Source organism: Haplochromis burtoni, unplaced genomic scaffold, assembly GCF_018398535.1.
Source record: "Haplochromis burtoni strain Fernald_Lab_line unplaced genomic scaffold, NCSU_Asbu1 Contig_183, whole genome shotgun sequence".
Classification (NCBI taxonomy): domain Eukaryota; kingdom Metazoa; phylum Chordata; class Actinopteri; order Cichliformes; family Cichlidae; genus Haplochromis; species Haplochromis burtoni.
Window position 1 is genome coordinate 770,791 of NW_024582544.1, and position 22,437 is coordinate 793,227.

Below are 22,437 nucleotides of genomic sequence, written 5' to 3' on the forward strand. Positions count from 1 at the left end.
TTGCTGAGCAGCATATACTGGCTTTTATTATCCACATAAGTTTTTAAGAGCGTTGAGGGCCTGGGCAGCTTATATGTGAAAAGGTGAGTTGCTCCTAAGATTAGGAGCAACCACTGAAAAAGCTCCATTGCCTCCGCTTTTAAGCCCGGATCCGGTAGGATTGTAGGGTTTCACTGCGGTTGCACTGCCTAACGAAGCTTAATAGTTATTCCGTAAACTATTAGGAGTTAAATATGAGTGATTTCACTTTGATTGTCAGGCATATCTAATTAAAGGCCACGATGCATAGCTGAATTAAGTGGAAGCTGAGATGCAGAGGATGGAGGCAGAGGCACAAAGACAATATACGCCAGGAAACCGGTGGGTGTTCCTGTGTTTGCTGCTCTGCTGCCAGCTGAGGAGGAAACCCGCTGCTGTACAAAGTAGTGCTTTTTTTCCCCTTCGTCTTTTTTGGTCAGCCAACCCAAATTTAGCATCGTTGGTGTGACATTAGCTCTGTAGGAAATAACTACATCTTCAAACTGACGCCAGTGTACGAGCTTCCAATCGCCAGAGGTTAAGAAAAAAAACAAAACAAACTACACCACAATCAAATGACTTTAACGTCTAAGCTCGTGAGCGCTCAGTTCAAAGTCCAGGTAACTTGTGTGACTCCATCCTCCTGCTTACAAACACCTTCTCTGTGACACTGCTTGAAAACTGATAGGCCTGTTCTAAAAATCATACCCTGCTTTATCCTCTTCAAGCACTAATGAGGAGGCAATATTTACTGAATCAACATCACCATGCTGTCAGTGAGACTTGAAACCAGCTATTCAGACAATAAACTAATCAGGAAAGTGTTTACCCAGGTCGTAAATAAGATTCAAGTCACTCCAATTCTGATTTTATGATAAAGGAAATTTCTTTGGCAAATTAAATAAAAGACAGAAAATTTAAGATTGCGGTGAGAATCTATGTAAGCATACAAAACCAAGCAGCTGTGGTGTAATCGATGTGCTTTATTGCTACCACTGTGACATTTGGTGTTTAAACATGACCGACGCCCTGAACCCCGGCAGTCACTGAAAGCAGTCGACTAAGGAACTATTGATCTCTGTACAACGCATCCACTTAACACACTGTTTGCTGCTACAACTACACATGTTTCTTTTCCAGCTATTTATTTATGAGTGACTTATGTATATATATGTATATATTGTACTATTCTTAGTGTATTGTCTGTCTTGTCTTAATGTTGGTTTATAATGGAGCACTGTAACAAAAAATAATTTCCCCCAGGGATCAATAAAGTATTCTGATTCTGATCTGCCTGGAGCTCGAGGAGAGGCAGAAGAGAGCCTGAAAGCACAGCGTCAGCTGTCCCTGAACCAAAACTTAAAATTAAACTAAGTGCATTCAAGCTCTGAAGAGGTCGCACACACTGGTAATTTTTAGTGTGCATTAGAGACAAAAGCCAGGGGCCTTCTTCAGGGGTCCCCACACCACAGCAATACATTAACAGAGCTGAAAAGGATGTGGAGTTACATCACTTTGGCCACATGCCAGTCTGTCTTCTCCACCCTCCCAGTCTGATGAGCAACTCCGTGTGGAGTCACACTTCTGGTTGCTGAAGGGTTTCCTAACTATGGGGCTGGGTCGTGATATGAGCTACGAGCTTTGAGATGGCCTCGCCTCTGTGACGGAAACGAGCTTCCAGTATGCAGTAAGTCACACCGCCATTGGAGGAAATTCAGTTTTATTCAGCTCACCGCTTATTTTTTGTGGTGGGAAATTATCGTGTCCCTGAAGCTTGCACCGAATCTGTAGTTTCTCCTTCAACCAAACCCTAACCAGCTGCTCACCGACTGAGTTTTAACCCTTTGAAAGCAGAGTGGGAGCAACCTTTTCAAAAACCCAGTGGTTTCTGGCATATTTCAGCCTGCTCATGTAACAAAATGACTGTCTGCGCACCAGAAGTTAAAGAGAGTCATTGCTGCAGTGCAGCTTCCCTTTGAAAAACAAAAAACTACTGATATATACTGACTGTGAAAACCCATCATTAAGGCTAAAGGGTGGGGGGGGTCGCCTTAATGATGGGTGACAAGTCACTTTGTGGTGACTTTTCAGCTTTCCTTTTTGACATTTATAGGTTAGGACCAGTAAACTCTTCCCTAATCTGTCAATAAGACATTTTTAATCTTAACAGATAGGTTTTTGGTGAAACTTCGTGCTCTATTTTTGTTTTATTTAAGAGTTTCCTCCACACGAGACGCAAAACATGCGCTGCACTTTTGTGGCGTGGTCTCAGGTGCAGACCCTTAACGCAAACACATAAATGGAGTGAAAGTGTGCAGGTGAGAGGGTGATGAGTTTAAGGCTATGTCTACACTAATCCGGATAAATTTGAAAATGGCGTTTTCGTCTAAAAACGCTCTGCGTAATCTTAGTTTAATTGGTCACATGACTGCAACACATAACTAAAATACGTCATCGTCTTCGAAAAGGCTCCAGGTTCGTGGTCCACACTGTGACGTGAAAACAATGTTTTCAAATGTATCTGCTTTGGAGAGCGTTTTCAAAAAGCTCAGTTTTCCTTGACCAAAAACGCCGTCTCAGTGTGGACGGAAGGCCAAATCGCCTGCACTCCCTCACCCCTTCCTACTTGGCTCATATGCTCCACCTGTCATGGAGGTGAGGTATCTGACAAACTGTCGGCACCTGTGAAAACACACCGGAGCCTCTTAGACGTCCAGGTGGGACCTGAGCACATTTTCACACTCCGATGTCGTGTGGACTTTCTGTAAAATGCGTCACAGTGAACTCAGACTACCGAGTATTGCACTGACATGCAAACATTTGTGAGATGTTACATGTGTTGCGAAACACGACTTTTAAAACAAGCCAGTACTACCTGTGCCACAGATGGCACGCCCTTCAGACTGCAGCTGAACAATAAAAAGTGAAAGCAGCTGGAGCGCTGCGCATAAATGAACAACCAGACGTGCAAGAAGGTGGTTTTGGATCAGCTCCAAATGGCCTGTCTGAGATCTGGACATGCTTCACTTCCACAAAACCAGAGTCAACGTGCCGTTTAAGCGTTCATTTAAAAAGCTAATCTAATGTTAAATCCACCTGGTGATTATGAACTCTCCACAGCTAACAGGCTCCTTTTACCCCATGAAGAAAAATGAAAACAGGTTTGAACCAGAGACGTGCTGAAAGTACATCATTCCTTTCTCCTTATCTGGCTTCACTTATTCCAACATCGATCAGGTTAATTGGAATAACCGATAAGCCAGCTCAGGGTTTATCAATGTAGTTATGAGCACGTTCACCTGAAAGAGGAAACCATGTGACTGCTCAGTAGGTAGCCGTACCTGCTGATCTCTCTTCCTATTCTGAACATAACATGCGGTGGAGCAGGTGAAGTCTGCAGCACAAATTTCCCCCCCAATATGAATGAACCGCATTTTTAAACCTGAAAATTCAGGATTAAACCTGAAGTTCACTCGCTGAGCCCTCAAATCCTGCTTCATCGTGCAGGCCTCTGATGTCCTACTCTGTATCTGCAGGTTTACGAGGGCCATTAAAGCAACATGATCACATGAACTCATGACATCACATCAGGATAAGAGATGGATGTCAGAATGAGAGATCAGCAGTTTGAAACCTTTCTGTTACAACCATAACGGAGAAATATTCTTGAACACACAGAGTTCAACAACTTCTGTTTTGGAACAAATTTTTCGACCAATTTTAGCCATCAGCTAACCCTTTTGTATTCAAAACACTTCCTCAAACCTAAACCCGTAAGGCAGGCCGATGGTTCCCATCACTCAAGATCTTTGATAGAAGAGAGCTGATCTTCCTTCAGCTCTCTCTCTCACCAATAATCAACTACTACTTAAACAAGAGTTTGTTATAATGAACACACTATAGGTTACATAAAGTCACTGTCAGCAGGCACTGAATATTTGCCTTTTTCTTCACAAAAGGAGGTAATCACAGTCTTCTGCTTCATGTCTGAAAGCTGAAACAGGACCAGCTCTGCCCAACTGTGTGCACGTCCCACCCAGTCAGGCAGTCATTTCCTTTCAAGTGTGGAAAAACCAACCGTCCACCACAGCGTTACGTAGCTGAACGCACTCCGACCTCAGCTCACTCGGCGTGGTTAGTTTTTTAGGTGTCTCCCTCCCTCTTCAACCAGAGTTCAGATGGAGACGTCTGATTAGGTATAAAAGCTGCTCTGGTCTCAAATGAACTCGAAAGCAGGCTGTACGCAGCTCAGCTGTGGAAACGCGACACATTCAGGCTTCTGAGAGACGTTCTGGACACAATCTGCTCGTCTAAAGTTAACCACTCGTTTAATCTCAGCAGCGGCAGGTCATTGAGTTATTTTAGACTCAAACTGCACTTTGATTTTATTACGAAAACGGCTTTCTTACATCTCAGAAATATCACCAAAGCCTGACTCACTGTTGTTATTAAAAACAGAGTGCATTCATCTCTAGCTGGATCAACGTGATCCCCCCCCCCCTCTTACAAAAAGATGCTATTCATAAGAGCTGAACAGGCAGGTGACCTTCAGGTGAAAACGGCAGATAAACATTTAGTCAGTTTGTCAAGGACTCTTATTTTTCTGTGTTTTTGTTATTATTATTATTATTTGTTTAAATATTAGTGACTTTTGTCTGTTATGCCCTTTTCAGCCTTTAAAGTATGACACTTATAAAAATAGAAAAGGCTAGAATAGCCCTCTACTGTCATTGTACAAGTACAATGAAATACTGGCACTGACTCGACTTGGTGTCACGTTTTGTGTTTTGTTTAACTGAACGATTCTTGAACAGGATGTCGTGCTGGACTGAACGCAGCTCCAATGAAAAGACCAAAACTCACCGTCTGGGAAACAAGAACCCAGACTACTCGTCACATCACAAAGCACACACACCTGGTCCTGCCAACAGGTAACCACAGGGAGGAGATGAGATCATTTTGCCTCAGAGATGACACTGACTCAGGCTGTGAATCAGCTCGTTGACACAGACCAAGGATGGGCACCAACCTCGGAGGACAGGAGTGAAGCCAGTGCACAAAGTGCAAACGCATTTAGTGAAAATCAAACGGCAGCCGCCGCTTTACTCGGCACTGCTGGGATGGAAATTTGAAAACACCAGCGTTGGTGCAGATGACTAAATTCTTCTTTCAGTTTGTTTGGGATTAAAATCTCACATTTTAAATGTTGAGATTTTTTTTTAAACACAGGAGTAAAAAAGAAAAATCTTTGACCAGTTTGACTACAATTCCCATAACAGCTGGTAGAAGGTCCAACTTTCATACATGATGCCTCCAGTTTGTTTTAAATGTAGGTTTTCTGTTATGAATGTGTGAAAGCCAAACTGAGGGAGCTAAAACTCATGGGGAAAAAAATATATAAAGAAAATACACCTCTATGAAAAATTTGAGAGATTCTTCTGTTATTTTGTCCACCATTTACACCAGTATGAACACCAAAACAGCTCAGCACCCTCAAAAAACATGAGCAGAGAGCCAATTAAGCAGCTCTCTACCTGACACCAAACACCTTAAAATGTCTCAGAGAGCAGAAATAACCATCCATATGCACAGAGGATCCAGAGACCATGAGTTTAACTCATTTTCATTCATTTCATAAATGAAAACTCAGGTACAAGAACAAAAAGGTGTCCTGGGAGTAACGAGCTTTTGTTTTTCCAAACTTTCAGGGACAGGTACTCTTGCTTCATCAAGTTTATGCTGATTAATCTAATTATTTAGAGCATTTAGATTTGCAGTGAATCGCCAAGCACTGAGATGAGATGTGCAAAACAAGCTAAAAGGGAAGCAGAGGGGATTCCCCCCCCAACTTCCTAGATCACTGGGTCACTTCTCAGTCTGAAGGAAAAGCATTAGTCAGTGAAACATCAATAAAATCCCTCTTTTTAAAAGAACACAATTTTTTTTTGTCCAGATTACTCATGACGAGTGAAAAGGGGAGAACAAAAACCCACAGATCGAATTATTTAATCCATTTCTCTCAGATGCTATGATCAAAGTTTTACCAAAGTCCCACCAATAACCAAAATCCAGATATTCAAATCTGAAACCAGAAATCTGCATGGCATTTTTTAGCGCAAAAAAATTAAATTTATTTTCTCCTCTATATCTATCTATATCCATTTCCTCCCCACTGACTCATCAATTTCATTAGTGATGATTAACCCTCTAAAACATTACCTTAAGGGAACAAAAATCTACTATTTACAAAAGGGACGTAAACTACAAACAATGGAAATTAAATTCAGGTGTGGTGTGGTTAGTCACCCAGCAAAGAGCAGCTTGTAAAGAACACGAAGCAGAATGACTGCAAAGCAGATCAAAAAAAACTGGGAAGGGGGGGGAAAGAGCTCTTGAACATCATTCAGCTCTGACTTTGATTTCTTTGAGTCTGAGGGTGAAATATTTGAGGAGACTTGAGTTCTCCACGAGGTCGGCCTCATTAACACAGGTGTGTCCTCACCTCTGTGGGAGACTGCTCATTAAAAACACACTCTGCACCCACAACACGCCAAACTCAATTCAGAAATCTGTCACTTAACCCTGCTGTTGACAGAAAAAAAAACAAAAAAAAAAAAACCCATTCACTTAATCAGAAATTACCCTGAATGCCAAGGCCAAGTTTACACCCACGTTTCTACGACTCTCACACGACCCAGATTTAAACGTTAAAATAAATAAAAATAACCTAAATTTAAAAAGCAGTCCAAGTATTTTTGATGAGTTTACGCCGAATTAAAGAAGGACATCCGCTAGTTCTAAAGGTTGTATTAAATCGATTCAACATTACTTTAATATCGCAGATAAACGCGCGACATTATTAAAAAGATCATTTATCGATGACGTTTTGCAAGGAGTTCTTGTCGTACACTGCTCTACACGTACAGAAGCCACCGGGAATGTGAATTTATTAAATTTCGGATAATTTAAGCAATAACGTTTCTTCTACCTTTCGCTTCAGGCTTACTTTGAGTGCATAATGGTGAACTTTATCAGCTTTTAAGAGACTCAAGTTCCCCAATGCCTCACCTTGCTAACGAAACGCTACCAAGCGGGCAATAGCGGCGCCGTGAAACTTACAAATCTGATAATTTACAGAGAATATTTGTGCTATCTGGGTTAAAAATCTCTGCCGAATTGGAGAGTGTGTCCAAAATTATCAAAAATCTGCATTTGCAGTCAGGTGCGACGTTTTTTCTCGCATAGAAAAGCCAAAGATATAAAATGCCTGAATTTTAAATGGTAGCCCGTGCATTCCAGGACAGAAGACGGGGCGATGAGGCTTTAAACCTGGAATAGTGAGTGAAAACTGGATGAAAACTTTACTCGGAGAAGAAATATTGGATATTCCAGTATCCCTGTCGTGTGCGGACTCTTTTATTATGTTACAAAGTTTTGTCGGAGGCGCACAGCTGAGGAGGAAGCTTCCAGATGAATGAATGGACCCCGGTACTCACCTATGGACACAAGCTTTATGTTCTCCTTTTCCAGGAACTCAAGAGCCACCGACACGTTTTCCAGCTTCATCTGCCTGAAGGTGGGCCTCGGGTGGTACTTTCTGTACATCTTCTTGTGACTGAGGACCTCCAGCAGGGCGATGAGCCTCAAGCCGTCGCCCAGGTCCAGCTGCAGATCCACGATCCGCTTGTTGACGCACTTCAGGTGCTCGTTGATCCAGCGGGTAAAGGTGTTCTGCTGGATCTTCTTCCACGGAGCGTCCTCCGCCAGGTCCTTCTCTGTGGCCGGCATCTTTGAGAAGTTTCCTCGCTGACTGTGTGTAAGGCTTCTGGCACGGAGATGGGTTAGAAATTACAGAAAGTTAACCGGTAAGCCTGCTGTGTTGCCGCGTTGTTTCCTCGGAGCTGCTGCAGCTCGGTCTGAACTTTCTCCGCACTAATGCCGCTGCGTTCAGGTGCTGCTCGGATTAATCAGCTTCTTCTTCTTCTTCGCGTTTGTCTGAGTTGCTGGTCACCGTCAGCGACGTTTTACCGCCTCCCAACGGCATTGAAGTCCATTAAAGTCTATTTATTTTCCGCACCTTGGACACAGATGCAGACACTACACACAGAGTAGTTATAGATTCGCATGGTTTGAATATAAATACATGTAAAAACATAATTTCATATTTCTTCTATGAAATTATGTCAATAACCTTTGTGTCAATGAGTTTCACCTCACATTCTATAAATTTAGTTATTTATTTTGCATAAACCTTCATTCATTTGAGTTTCAGGCCCTCACACATCCATTTGGGTGGGTTGAAATTCGAGGCTTTATTTTTTCCAGCATTTTTAAGCCCTCTTACCTTTTTATTACTGTGGTCTGGCAGGGTTACATGTGAGAGGATGGACCTTCATAACACTCAAAGCATTTCCCATTTATTTGTTCATTGTGGAGAAATTGTAGCAAAGAAGATTTCCAGCATATTAAATATTTTTTTGGAGTGGAGAGCAGAGGGTTTGGTCCTGCTTATTCCTTCAGTTTATTGCTAGTGAGTGTAAGTGCCTTACACCTGAACTCTGTCCAGCAGAGGGCAATTCCACTGGTTATTTCCTTTGTGGAAACTGCCCTTCATTTTTTTATAGTAGCTCAGGCGCTACTATTACTGAGTACTACACAATGCTTTGTGTATATCATTCTTTATGAGAGTGAAACAGGAGGATGGAGAGTACTCTGATCAGCCAATAAGGATGCAGCGTTCACTGGTTTAATAGTTAGTACCAATCCTCGTTCGTCAGGTCTTCATTTCAAAAGGCTAAGCTATTTATGATGAAAACCCTCGGACAGAGGCTTCATAGCAGGACTTCACTAACAGATAAGTGATGTCACTGCTGCTACGTCCATCTTTTATTTACAGTCTGTGTCTGAAAGCCATAAAGCTAAGACTAAGATTTATCTAAGTTTATGACTTTGGGGTAAGTTTATAAAAACACTGATTTCAGTTGGTTTAAGCTCCTTTAGACTCTGAGAATTTCCCAGCTGTTTTTTCCACATTTATTTCTTTTTGACTTATCTCTGCTTTGAAGCACATCTACACGCCCTTGTCTGTGCTCTGTAAATACTGCAGTGATTATCCCATGTGATGCTGATTGATGATCCACTTTATTAGCACCAGATGTGACCACATGTGTCCAGTGACCGTTTGGCCTCCCCCACTTTATAAGAAGCTTATTGTCATGAAACACTCCCTCTGCCCATGTCCCAGTATTTTAAGTTTTACCTGAATGAAATCGTGTCTTACTTTTCTTTTCTTCTGACTCAGAATCAGACAGACAGAAATATGAGTACTTTTTATTCTGTCTGCATGTTGAAACCATCTCATAAAAGGTGACATCATGCTCCGGATAGATGATTGATGCGTGTTTGTTGTGTGACGACATTCAGCTTATATCAAACACACACACTCATATGCAAGTCCAGACCTGTGTTGTCTAATTGTGCAACCTTTGCTTCTCTTCATTATTTCATGTCTGCATTACATCACCTACAGCTCACTCTGCCTTAAAGGGACAGTTCACCTCAAACTCACTTGACCTGCAGTGTTTTTTAGATGAAGATTGTTCTGGAAAGATCTCAGGCTTCTCTTGATATGGAGAAACCTGGGAGAGAAGTAAACTGCACTCGGTTTGAGGTGCTCCAAGTAGCAAAACACAAAATCAAGAGACTTCTTAGAAAAGTGTCCATAAATGTTGGTGTGAGCAGGTTCCACCCACGGAGGAAGGCTTACAGCTCAGAACATGATGTTTGGATTTTATCAGATGGATGATTTCTTCTGCAGAGCAAAAATAAAGTGATTTATTTTTCTTATAAGGAGTTGGCGTGCCATAGTTCCAGGGTTTTCAAGTGTTTTGTTTTTTGGTTCTTTTTGTTCCTGTTTTGACTTTACAGTTGTTCTACTGATAGGTTTCAGTTCTTGTCTTGATTTCTGTATTATTCTAGTTTCCCTAGTGTTATCTTTCAGTAATGTCCTGGCTTACTTTGAAGGTTAGTGTCTCCTCCTGTTTTTACTTCCTGCCCCTTTTCCTCCTCTGTGATTGGCTGCTCCTCTCTGATTCTGTCCTCTTGGGTCAGTTGGTCTTCTGTGTACAGTATAAACTGCATCAGCTCTTGCTTTTTCAGGTCCTTTTGTTGTACCAATGGTTATTTTCCATGTGTTATCTGCTTGCAGTGCTGGCTTTGGCCCATTGTGCCCTTTTGGACTTCTGTTTCCACCAATAAAGTTTATCATTTCTTTTGCGGCCAGCTGTTGTCTCATGCATCCTGGTCCTCATATCACACCTCATTATAGGGTTTTAGGATTTTATGGAAACACAAAGAAGAGTGAAAAAAAAATTACATCTGATCGCAGAACTTTAATTTTCATTTCAAACATCTTAATACCTAAAATAAAATAAAAAAAGGGGGGGGGGGGGGTCTGAACATGGGAATTATGTGATGTGTTCACTTTCAAGAGGACAAAATATTGTTATTTTACGTTTTTGCTCTGAGTTTTCATCACCCTGATAAACAACCATACACAGAGGAACATGAACATATAGCACGTGAAAACATATATACATCAACCAATAATTTATTTTTAGGCATCTTTCTTGGTTGTCGTCATAGAAAAGCTGTATATAATAACACACATAAACAAACAAAAAGAAAACATGACTATGATATGATGTTTATTCTTTTTCTCTGAAGATTCAACCAGAGATACTTGACTGCAATTCTGTAACTTTAATGAAACAAAAGTAAAAATAATAAATTATGGGTTTGTAGCAGCACACGTTTGGATTTTAGGTGCTGATATTTCAAGATTTTTCTTAAGGATAAAGCAACTTTAACAACTTTGAGATAATTTTGTCTTTAAAACTTTACTCTAACATTAGTTTCCCTTAAAAAAAGCCACTTCATTAATCCTGTATCGATCAAACTACATATTTTATAAACATTTTCTTGTACTTGGGAGTTGTTTGTGCACTACAAAATCATTCAAATTCACAAATCAGTTTAATATAATGCTCCAATCTAGAGATTTTTCAGAAATGAAGGCCTTCATACTGATCTTTACCTTTCTTCTTGCAGTGTTTTAATCTAGTAAAAATTGATTAAAGAGAATTATGTTTTCTTTAACACAACAGTCTTCAAGAATCTGGAAACATTAATATTTAAAGTGTCTTATTTGCATTTAATTCAGAACCACAAAGTGCACACCATCGCTACACGATGCAGTTTTAAATCTTGTGAGCAGTTACAGTAAAAATCCCTTTGTAACGTCCTTCCTGCTCCAAAATGAGTTCATCTCTCAGTGTTTGTGAATAAAGACACAGGAAGCAGGTTTGGTGGGTCAGCTTGCTACAACTTTAATCCAAACATCGCTCTGCATATTCAATACATCCTCATCATATCCTCTACATAGCTCCCTCTCATATCTCTAAACAGTTTTAACAAAATAAGTCTAGTAGCACATCAGTCGATAACATTTTATCTTACAATTCTCTCTCTGTTCTGTAGTGTTTTTTCTCTTTACACATCAGGAGTATTTGTTCATTGTCTTATTTTAGTTCTTTTTAAACACGGAGACAAAACGGAGTACACGAACGATGACGAACGCTGCTCAAGAGTCCAGACTGTGAACCCACACACACACATCCCTGTCTACCAACACACACACTTTGAAATGATTCAATGTCTCTCAAAATATTTCATCAGAGGTCTGACGTCTTGTGTGTCATTAAAAAAATGAATAGATTTTGATATTTGGCCCGTTAAACATTTTTTACAAATTTTCTTGTTCCTCCTTTTAAACTTTGCTCTTCGGGTGTTGTATAGTCGGTTAATCTGAATTCTGGGAAATTCTCATACATTTAAAGAGCCGTGATTAAGCTGAAAGCCCTGGAAAAAGCAACCTCTGACTGTCAAACCAAGTGTGTGTGTGTGTATATATATCAGGGGAGGTGTGTGTGTGTGTGTGTGTGTGTCTGCACACATACACAAAGTGTGGTGTTAGTTACATCAGAGGCACTTTGACCCCTTTTCTCTGTGCCCCCAACATGGAGAAAGAAAAAAGTAAACCCAACACAAAATAAATCAGATTTTATTTCAATAATTTGGCTTCAAGTTTCAACTCAGACCCCAGAATTTCCCCAAACAGAAACAAAGAAACAAATGAAAATAACCCCAGAGAAAACGCCAAGTTAGACATCCAACATGGCCGACTGAAAGCAGAACAGGGCAGAGCTTCCTGAAATTGCTTCAGCGCGAGAGCTTCCCAGCAGCCTCGGGTTAATCACGATGACATGGTGCACTTCGTCATCATTTGTGCTTCGTTTGTGCTCTTAGAGCCAGGATCCCCCCGAGTCTATAAACTCAGACCTGCTCAAGCCCGATGTGATGCACAGTCACCTGAACTCACATTTAAGGCAGAACACCTGAAGTCACTGAACGAACGTCTATCTGACCAAAAACAGATCTTAAAGCCCAAAGTATTCGAATTACTCTAACTCTAGTGAAACTGAGATGTTAGCAGGAAACCAGAGAACGCACCAAACTCTCCTGATCTGTTTCACAGGGGGCGCTCTTAGGACAGACTGAATGGGTCCCAACGGAGTACAACACAGTTCATTTTAGTGGTGTAAACATGTTTCTTCTGGACAAATTGTCAACATATCCTTGATAGAAAAGCTGGAAACAGCTAAATAAATAACTTTCTGTTTTTATCATTTTAATTGTAGTAACTGGAGCAATCGGTGGAGCTGAGGGATGTCGCAGCACCGTGGGCCACTTTACTGGCGCGCCCATTCAAGTACTACAACCTTGCCCTAAAATAAACCTCCGCTGTGGTTTAACTACACTTCTAATCTTTAGTTACTGTTTGGAAACAGCTGCTATCAAGGAAGTGCCTTAAATTGTTGTTTCATCTGTTTTGGACATTTTATCAGAGAAAACTAAAATGAAAAGTGTGGTTATTTTGTGTCCTGAAGGAGATTCAAAAAGTATTTATTAGTATAAATCGAAGATGGGTACATCCCCTGGGTGAATTACAGCTGGCGTCTGTAAACTGGGATGAAGAAAAAGTGGCTCCTCCTCTAGATCTGCTCTAACACAACGAGCTGGTTTGAAGAATTTAGCAAGTAAATTTAAGCTGAATGTGGAGCTGTGTAAAAGAAAAGCCATCTCTTCTTCAGAAACTCTGTCCTCAGAGGTAAAGGTGAAACAGACAGATTTACCTGTCAGTGACGCTCGAAGCTGCTGGAAAGCGCTGGGTTAGCATTAAGCAGGTTTTTGTGTGTATGTGGAAGCTCCACCTGCTGGAGAACGTTTTGTTACCTGGAAATCAGCAGAGAGACGAAAAAAAAAAATGGGGAAAGGGGGGGGGAAGAAAAAAAAAAAAAAAGGAGCCCCCCACCATAGCTGAGAGAGCGGAGAATAAAGACAACAAAACTCCCCGCCGCAGGAAAAACAACAACAACAAAAACCCAAAACAAAATAATCCAAGAAGCTTCTGAGTCCTCTGTAGAAACCACAACCTTTATATCCCTCTACAATTATGTACAATTAGACTTTATACAAGTAAAGCAGTGACGCTCTCCTCACGGCGCTCCGTGTGTGTGTTCGCTTGTGTTTTGTGTCCTAGGTGGAGCTGCTCTTGGAGAGGTTGGGGTAGAGGACGGCGGCCGTCACGGCGACCATCACTGCGACGACCGGCATCCAGGGGCTCCAGCCGCTCTGTTGGAGAGAGATGAACGAAAAAACACACACGAGACAGAAACAGACAAAGAAACACGTGAATAAATAAAGTTAGTTTGAACATTACGAGTAAAAGTGGACAGAGGCGGAAGGAGAGCTTTTAAAGGAAGAGGAGAAAGAAGATGAAGAGGCAAAGACAAAAGAAGAGAAGCCACTTCAGTCCAAAAGATGATATTTCATTTCTTTTTCTCGTGCAAAAATTCATCTGATTGAGGGAAAAAAAAGGTTATTTAACGAGAACAACGTAAATGAATCAGTCAAACTGCATGTAAGTGACAAAAATGTCCACCTGAGGCTGGCTCCAATTAATCTCCACATACTGTAAAAATGTAACTTTTATAGCGCCCGCTGCAAAAACATAGGTTTGACCTCTGATAGTTTGCTGCTTCTGACAACTATACAGGATTTTTCAAATAACTGAGGCTGAGATTTTCAAGGCTGTGGCTGCTTTGACCAACAGCGCAGAAACAGGTGGCTGAACTGGACCTCTCAAATACATTTATGCCGTTTCTTAGCTTTTAACATTATTTTTGGCTTTTTTTTGCCTTTATTTGATTGGACAGGGAAGATTTTTGACACACAAGTGGGAAGAGAGCAAACGGCCTTCAAACCCAGGCTGCTCAAAAGGGTCAGCTAAACTTCTTCCCCTTCAGAATATTTGTAATGTCATGATCTGAATAATATGGCTAATCAAATTCAGTATTTTATCAGTGGATTGCCCACAGAACAATGGGTGACATCACGATGGGTGCGTCCATCTTTTATTTGCAGTCTGTGGAATCAAAACTAGTGTAAACATGTACACTCATTTATTCATGTAGTTCCAAGAAAACTAAAACCAATTAAAAATATCTTTTTATAGTAAAGTTTGTTTCAAAATAAGAGGTGAAAAATGAAAGGAACCTTTTGTCTAATCAATCTGAAACAATAAAAGTCATATTCACTATAAAACATTGCTAGTTTAAGGGAGAAGCCTTCAGCCTAATTTTGTAGATTTGAATTAAAACAGTGACCTCTGACAGCAGCAGATTTTTTAAAGGAAGCATCACTAGTTTGAGACAGCAGCTCAATGTGAAGACGGGATGCCCGTTGGGACTAAAGCTGCCAGTTCAGCACTGCAAGGTCCTTATAAATGCTGCTCTTTGAACTTGTGGTCAAAGAAAAGCTCTAAGGGGAAAAAAAGGCCTTTTCAACTACAATCAGGTTATTAGGTATCTAGAAAAACGAATAATTTTTACAGTAGCCAAATAACCTTCAGGTATTTCAGGATTCATCCTTTATTTTTGGTGAGAAATAACAAAAGTTTTAACTCAAGCAGGTCAACATCCCAAGTACAATTTCCTCATTGATTACATCCAATAGGGGCTTAACTCAACTTCCCTTTTATGCACCAAATATGTAATTAAGGCCCAAGTGTGTGTTGCTTCAAATTCAAAACAGTTTTTAAATCCCTGCCAAGGACAATCGAGTTTTACTCGAGTTCTCTGCTGGTTTGTGTATGAACGATAAAAGGAAACAAATTTAATCAATATCATCTTTTGGGACTTCAGGACAGGTGGAGAAAACAAGTAAAAAAAAAAAAATTAAATAAAAAACAAAAAAAAACAACAAAAAAACAAAAAGCAGCAAAATAAATTAGGTTACCTGAGCAGAACAACAGAAAAGTTACAGAACATTTTCCCCTCAAAGCAAACAACAACTGGGCATACTGGTCAGACGTTCCCGAATAAACAAACAAGCAGCAAACACAACACAAACACGATGGACGTGATGATGGATGCTTCAGAAATAAAGAAAGTAAGAATGGCTGCAGAAAAAGAGACAATAAAAAAAACAAACCAGTAACAGATGAAAATAACTGAAGTTAAGCAGCAGCTGGATGCAAGAACACAGAAGAAGAAAAAAAATTAATAAATGAAATTAAAAACAAACCCTGCAAAAAGAAACATGAGAGAACAGCAACATGTAATTAAAGAAAGCTAAAATAAAGCACCGAAAACCTAACGGAGAGGAAGAGGAGAGTGAATGAGGCAGATGGAAGGAGAGGGTTAGCCTTTAAGATGCGATGGTCAGAGCACGCCTCTTTAAAGGGGAACAGAGTGCAAATAAACAGAAGGGCGACCTTTAGAAGTTTCCACTGATGAATTACGCTCATCTACATTTCTCACAGACTTTTCTTTGAATTAAAATAAAACTGAAATGTTGTTGAATTCTTCGAGTCGGGGAGAGATAAAGTGACAAATCAAAAGGAGGATCACTGTAATTTATTTAAGATTACTGGGCTGAACATAAAAATTAAAACGCTGTGATTAACTTTTTTCCCTTCATTTCTGTCATTTCGCTTCTTCTTAACTTAAAATTTTAACACACTGCTGACTATGAACGGTCAGGAGTGAGCGGTTCAGCAGTCTGTTTACACAGGAGGCGTTCAGGTGCTGCTTTCAGTGTGGGACAGCCACGTTTTCATATATGATGAAGTAAAGCTGCAGTAAGAAAACGGATGATCTGATATCCTCGTGTCAGTGTTGTTTCCACATCATCATAATAAATATTGTCCCAGGTTCAACATTGCAAGTGACCAGTCACATTGTTGTGACGTCATACTTTTGCAAGCCAAGCCATTCATTCATTTATGGAATTCCAGTGTTGCAAGGACAACATGTATAATGCTTACCGTTTATCAAAGAACCGTATCCTGAAATGCAAAGAATTCAAATTGCTGGATCAGGCGGTGTCTTGCTAGTTAAGTCGATTTTTTTTAAGGCGGTTTTTCCCAAAGTCGCAAAAGTATGATTTCACAACAATGTGATTGGTCACTTGCAATGTTGAACCTGGGACAACATTTATTATGATGATGTGGGAACAACACCGACACGAGGATATCAGATCGTGCTTAAGAAAACAGCCGCAGGTGCATGTGACGTGTGTTTCACACCAGTGCTGTGTACAGCAGCTGGATTGGTAAACACAGAAACTTATTGTTCCTCTAGTCGTGCTCTAGTTACTGCTCCTCACAGTAATTCATTCATTTTAATAAGTTTGACAACTGAACTTTGCTTAGGTTAAAAACCGATCTGTGTAATATTGTGATGAGCCATACTCCTGCAGCACAGCCAATAATACGTCACTCCTTTTTGTGTGAAAATCAGGTAAGCGCACGCTTCCTGGTGCAGCTGTTAGCACGCAATGGAGTCTAAAGACTAGAGCAGAGATCACCGGTCCCACTGTACTGTATACATTTTCCCACCAAAATGAAAGATTTCTTTTTGTTTTGTTTTTAAATGCAAAAAATACATAAATAAAATAATAATTTGGGATTCTTTTTTTTCTCCACTGTGTTTTTTGGGATTTTCAATTTAGGTTGCTGACTGACATTACCAGGATGGTCATGGTTTCTTGCCTGATCATTAAACTATCAAAGTAGGCAAAGCTTTGAAGTAGTACAGTGTGCATAGATGTACAGCGGTGACACAAAATTTGCATCCATCATACACATCTAAACACCCTGGAGGCCTACGGTGCCTTCGATTTTAGCCAGGCTGTTTACATTCCTCTCATCTAGTCAGTGGATTTGGAGACGGGTGGATTATCGGCAGATTGATTTATTTATGCATTTTTTCCAGAAAAATAAAGTCACTACAGCCACATACCTTGTTTCAATTCTCTCAGAAATCATTTGTTTTGATCTTACATGACATACCTTTCTGAGATCACTTTGAGCATGTAAATAGCAAAATAAAATAAATAAATAAATGGCTGTGTCCAACTTGGTGAGTCCTGATTTTGCAGCAGCTTAATTAAAGATCTCAGTGCCATCACAGACTGTATCTAAAAGATGTTTTGTTTTTGTTTGTTTTTTTAAAGTCTATTTTTTCTGCAGTTCTTTGCTTTGTTTCAATCCATGCTCGATCATCATTGTAAGAAAATTACAGTAAAGTTGAATCAGCTTATCTGGACCTTAAACTAACCAGTAACAGTAAATTTCCATAATGACTGAATCTAGTATCATTGCTTCAGTAAAAACCTTTAATGACTCCTTATATGTCAGCCTTATCAAAACCGCTAAGAAGCATTTCATTAAAACACAGCGTTTCTGTGGCTTTCAAACCTCAAAACACACTACACTAAAGATCAGTCAACCACAAGGATGTGTTTCCCCCGCCACAAACACAGTAATATAGTGTACACAGACGGTGGCTGTAGCTTTAAGTCCTCTGCTAATCGGAAGGTTGTGGTTTGATCCCTAGCTTTTATAGTCTGCATTCCAAATAACCTTGGGCAACATACTACCTCAAGTTGCTAAGAGTATGAATGTGTGTGAACGTTAAATAGAGAGCACTTACATAGAAAAACATATATAAAAAAAAAAGGTGCTTGCATGAATGAGGCAAGTTGTGCGAAGCGCTTTGAGTGCTCAGAGTGGAAAAGTGCTATATACCATCTATAGACTGTCGTGATTTTATACATCGGGAAAACCAAACAACCTCTGGCTAAGCAGAAGAGCTACTTCATCAGGCCAGGACTCTACAGTCTATTTATACCTACAGTCCAATGGCCACTCTTTCAATGAGGATGTGCACATCCGGGACAGGGAGGAACGCTGAGGTTTGAGTGGTGGGAAAAGAGGACATTTTTTGGTGATCTAAAAAAAGTGATTGCAGCCACTCCAACCACAGCTGGAGTACCATTCAGAATGGCACTCATGGCCATTGATCAATTAACTGAACTCGCAGCTGGTTGTTAGTCAGTGGTGCTAGTTTTGGTCATTATCCAAATGTACTGTTTATAAGGTTGGGGAAAGCTACAGTTAACAGAGAGTGAAGAAATCCCCCGATTTAGTGAAAAAATATTTCTCACTCTGAAAACACAACGTCCAGATGAACAGATTTAAGGAGTCACCTTGTGTCGAACCTACACGCGTCGAGTGAGGGTTGGTGTGATGGAAAAACTGAGGGGCACTGCAAGCTCACATGTCAGTTACAGAGTAGACACGCCCTGTTTTATAACACCCTTTTGACTCCAATTGTACCATCATTTATAAAATAAACATGGTGTTCCATTTAATAATGTGTTTACTGAGGTAGATCAAGTGAGCTGAAGGGTGATTTCTTCTAGACACCCGGGCATCCCTTTACAGCCAAAGGAGTCTCCCCCTGCTGGTCATTAGAAAGAGTACAGGTTTATTGCACTTCCATACTGTATTTAAAGACCTGGAAGCTAGGTGCCTCTTTTATGTCAAGTCTACAATAAGAAGCCTTGTCTACCCGTTTTTTCCCCTGCTACGATAGGTCAAACACCGCTGCTGTGAAGAGCATGAAGCATATGTACAAGGCTCCCTTTAAATGGAGGGTCTGTGGGTGGAGGGAGCCCATCCCTTTAAAGAGCGTGTTAATGTTAGCTGCAGCAGAGCAGAAGCAGAAGTGAGACTGACTGGCAGACGAACAGGCAGACTGACAGCCATGCAGTTAGTGGTTCTCATATCAGAAGACGAGGGACCAGACGCCGTGATGATGATGATGATGATGGCTAAGATGATCCTTAGTCTTAAATGGAAGTTTAGGAGGTGAAGAGAGCGATCTGGTGATCAGAATTCAGAGTTCAACAGCTGGGTTACCTTTATGTATCATCACCCTGCACCGCAACACATCATCATCCTGAGCTGTTAGCATTCAAATGGTGAAAGATGTAGTTTAGGAATATTTGGATGCTTGCCAGTAATAACCTGCTCCTTACACTTACATTCCCTCCTTATTTAGGTTAATTTGTGACTGAATTTATGACCATTAAAAAAAAAAGTGTGGACATATGGAGAAAAAAAAGGGAATGCACTTCTGGTAGCTTGTTTGGAAGGAGAGACTGACCTACAAATTTTGCCTCATATCAGGTACAGAAAGTGTTCCAACTTTTTGTTTATGAGGGGCTGCCAAACAAAAAACAATTGAATTAAAGTGGGCGGAGCTAAAACAGCAGGATTCACACTTAGGTTCTGCATTAAGGCCCAGTATAAGAAAATCATGAGTCATGCAATGCTTCTCTATTAGACTTAAAGAATTGTAACAATATATTTATGTGTTGGACACGTTTACAGGAGTTTTCACTTTCAACAGCAATGCCTGTAGTTCTTATTTTCAAAAATAATCAGCTCTCACGGCGGAAACCTGTGTTGAGCTCAGAGGGAGATTTCTTTTCAATTTCAGCACGTCAGTTTTCCAGCTGAAACTCATGACCCTGAATTCATCACAGATCAGAACGACCCTTTCGCCTCTGACACCTTCCAGTGATGACAAACAGATAGACGCATCAGAGACAGACAGACAGACAGGACGGCAGAGAGATAGACTGATGTCATGTCGGTGTGTACCTTTCTACCACAACTGGCCGAAACACCAGTAGAGCAGAGCCAGGACAAGGCCCATGAATATGGCTTGGACAGGCTGCAATATGGATGGCTAAAAGGGAGAGGGGTTGGAGGGGGAGAGTGGATAAGAAGAAATCAGCCAGCAAATCAACCAAAACCAACATGGAGGATGGAGCAGCTACAGCGAGGGGGGAGGGAAGAAAGGGAGAGAGGGGGTTTGGGTTTGTATCCAATCAGCCGTTTTCTACAAAGCAGCACCAACATTTCTACACATTCAGCAGCCACATTCACAATCACCACGGAGGAGCAGCCATCCGTCACCAGGCTCTTTTAAAACAGCAACACTTTTCTGCAGCAGGAACAGATCTCCTCCAGCTGCCGTCTGTCAGCTGGTTTCAATCTGATCTTTACAGCACGACGGACACCGGTTCATACAAAGAAGCCTAACAGAAATGCACTGAGTGAAGAGAGGGTAACTCTAGTTTTTTTTATAATCAGGTTCTTATTTGCTCCATTGCTATCAGTGCTAATTAATGCAAACAGTGGTTAATGAGATCTGGGAACACAGTGAAATGAGCTACAAATACTTTTGTCTAGAAAATCTTTTGTAACCCTGATGGACATTTCCAAAAACACTTTTAGCTCACATCAGTGCCATTCATCTTTCCTTCCAAATAAATAAATCAAATCTGGAGTTTTGTTTTAATCTGCCTAGTTGAATAAAAAATGGTTTCTATCTGGAGATATCTCAAATGAAACTTCACTCATCCTGCATTTTAGTCTCCACAAAAGAATTAAACTGGTCTTGGACAGGCCCCCAATTATGTTACAACCCAGTTTATAAGCATCATTAGATCAATAGTTAACCTAATTTAGGATGGCAAGGTCCAGCAAAAAGTAGTGGAAGACCTTCCAAACCAATCGTCGCATTCCATTATCCACACTGTATCAGCTACAGACCACTAGCAGTTTAGTCCATGCAACGCCCAAAGACGATGCACTGTGAGGATAATGAGAATTGGAGAAGGCCATGAAAGAAAAGTGGGACAGGAGAGAATCAGTTCACTTAACATACAGCAATGGTGGATTTATTTTTTTTATTTTTTTATAATAGATATCAATTGTAGACTTTGTATCAAAAAATACATAAAATAAAAAAACAGAAACAATGAGACTTTCTAGTGTGGCCTTCGTGTTCCCAGATCTCAGATATTGCAACATTATTATTACCAAAAAAACTAAAGAGGCAAAATTGAAGAGAAATTGGCCTTTAGATATATCGTGTTTTAAGAGCTGAGGGAGGAGGAGAGGAAGAAAAGAAGGGGGGTGGGGGTATAGAGTAGGCTGCTCCGCCTCACTGATTTTGTGATTAATGTTTCCAAGAGTTTTTATCCATCAGCTTATTTATCAGAACAGGATATAAACCAGGAGAGACGGTGAGGTCACATGTCACCTTGGCAAGAGGAGTCAGTTTAAAAAAACAAAACAAAAAAACACAACTGCTTTGAATGTGTTCACAGAGCTGCATGAATTCATTTAAAAATCACAATTTAAATGTTATTTTGTTACCTCACCAGTTATTATTTGGCATTATGAGCATTTCTACTTTCAACAAAGATGTTATTGGCCATTAGACAACACTAACGCTGTGTGACATTTCTCACAGGTCAGGATAAAAATGCAGCTTCACCTGCATAAAAAGCAACCTTAAAGCAAAAATAAATTATGGTAAAACTTAAAGCTGAGCAAACATAGATTACAAAAAAACAGTCCAAGCACAAGTCTGTGTTTTTTATCGTGTGGGCACTCACAGAGCTGGACTTGTCCTGCAGCAGCTTGAGGCTGCTCCTGCACTGCTCCAGCTCCTGGTGGATGTTCAGCTTCTCCTGCTCTGTTCTCTCATAACGCTGACGGAGATCAGATAGCTGGGACTGTGTGTCTTCATACTGCAGACAGACACACACACACACACGCCACTGTCATTTCTATGTCCATTTACATAAAGGGTTCACTTCCAGGTAAAGTTAACCTCTTTGGGATATCCCTTTCTCCTTGTGACATCATACAGATCCAAGGATAGAAGAAAAAAAACTGCCAGAAAAGAATAACAGGCCCCTTTAAAACTGATGGAGAATCCACCAAGTGCCACATTTACAAAAGCTCACTAGCTGCTGTTACCAATAACTCAGTCGACAAACACTGGACTTTTTATACAACTATCTGACAAACACTATTGGCCTGCTGAGTTATTATCATTTTGCTAATGCATTTTGGTAATGCCGAGATTT

The 22,437-nt window shown here is 40.5% G+C and overlaps 2 protein-coding genes across 13 annotated transcripts in view; both read right to left on the reverse strand.

The window, feature by feature from the left end:
* Nucleotides 1–7,977, reverse strand: part of LOC102301082 (filamin-B) — a 64,865-nt gene extending 56,888 nt beyond the window's left edge. For all 4 annotated transcript variants that reach the window (XM_014338923.2, XM_014338922.2, XM_014338921.2 and 1 more), the window contains exon 1: nucleotides 7,515–7,977. In XM_014338923.2, coding sequence (XP_014194409.1) covers nucleotides 7,515–7,806 — 292 coding nt within the window. In that variant the 5' untranslated portion in view covers nucleotides 7,807–7,977. The remainder of the gene's footprint in view (nucleotides 1–7,514) is intronic.
* A 3,403-nt stretch (nucleotides 7,978–11,380) lies between these two features.
* The window catches only part of slmapa (sarcolemma associated protein a), a 78,815-nt gene continuing 67,758 nt past the window's right edge, over nucleotides 11,381–22,437 (reverse strand). For 7 of the 9 annotated variants that reach the window (XM_042225821.1, XM_042225819.1, XM_042225816.1 and 4 more), the window contains 2 exons: nucleotides 21,961–22,095; nucleotides 11,381–13,770 (listed from right to left, as the gene is read on the reverse strand). In XM_042225821.1, the coding sequence (XP_042081755.1) occupies nucleotides 13,675–13,770; nucleotides 21,961–22,095 (231 nt within the window). In that variant the 3' untranslated portion in view covers nucleotides 11,381–13,674. Of the gene's footprint in view, nucleotides 13,771–20,152; nucleotides 20,241–21,960; nucleotides 22,096–22,437 lie in introns of all 9 variants that reach the window. The other 2 variants (XM_042225820.1, XM_042225815.1) reach the window with 1 other exon arrangement.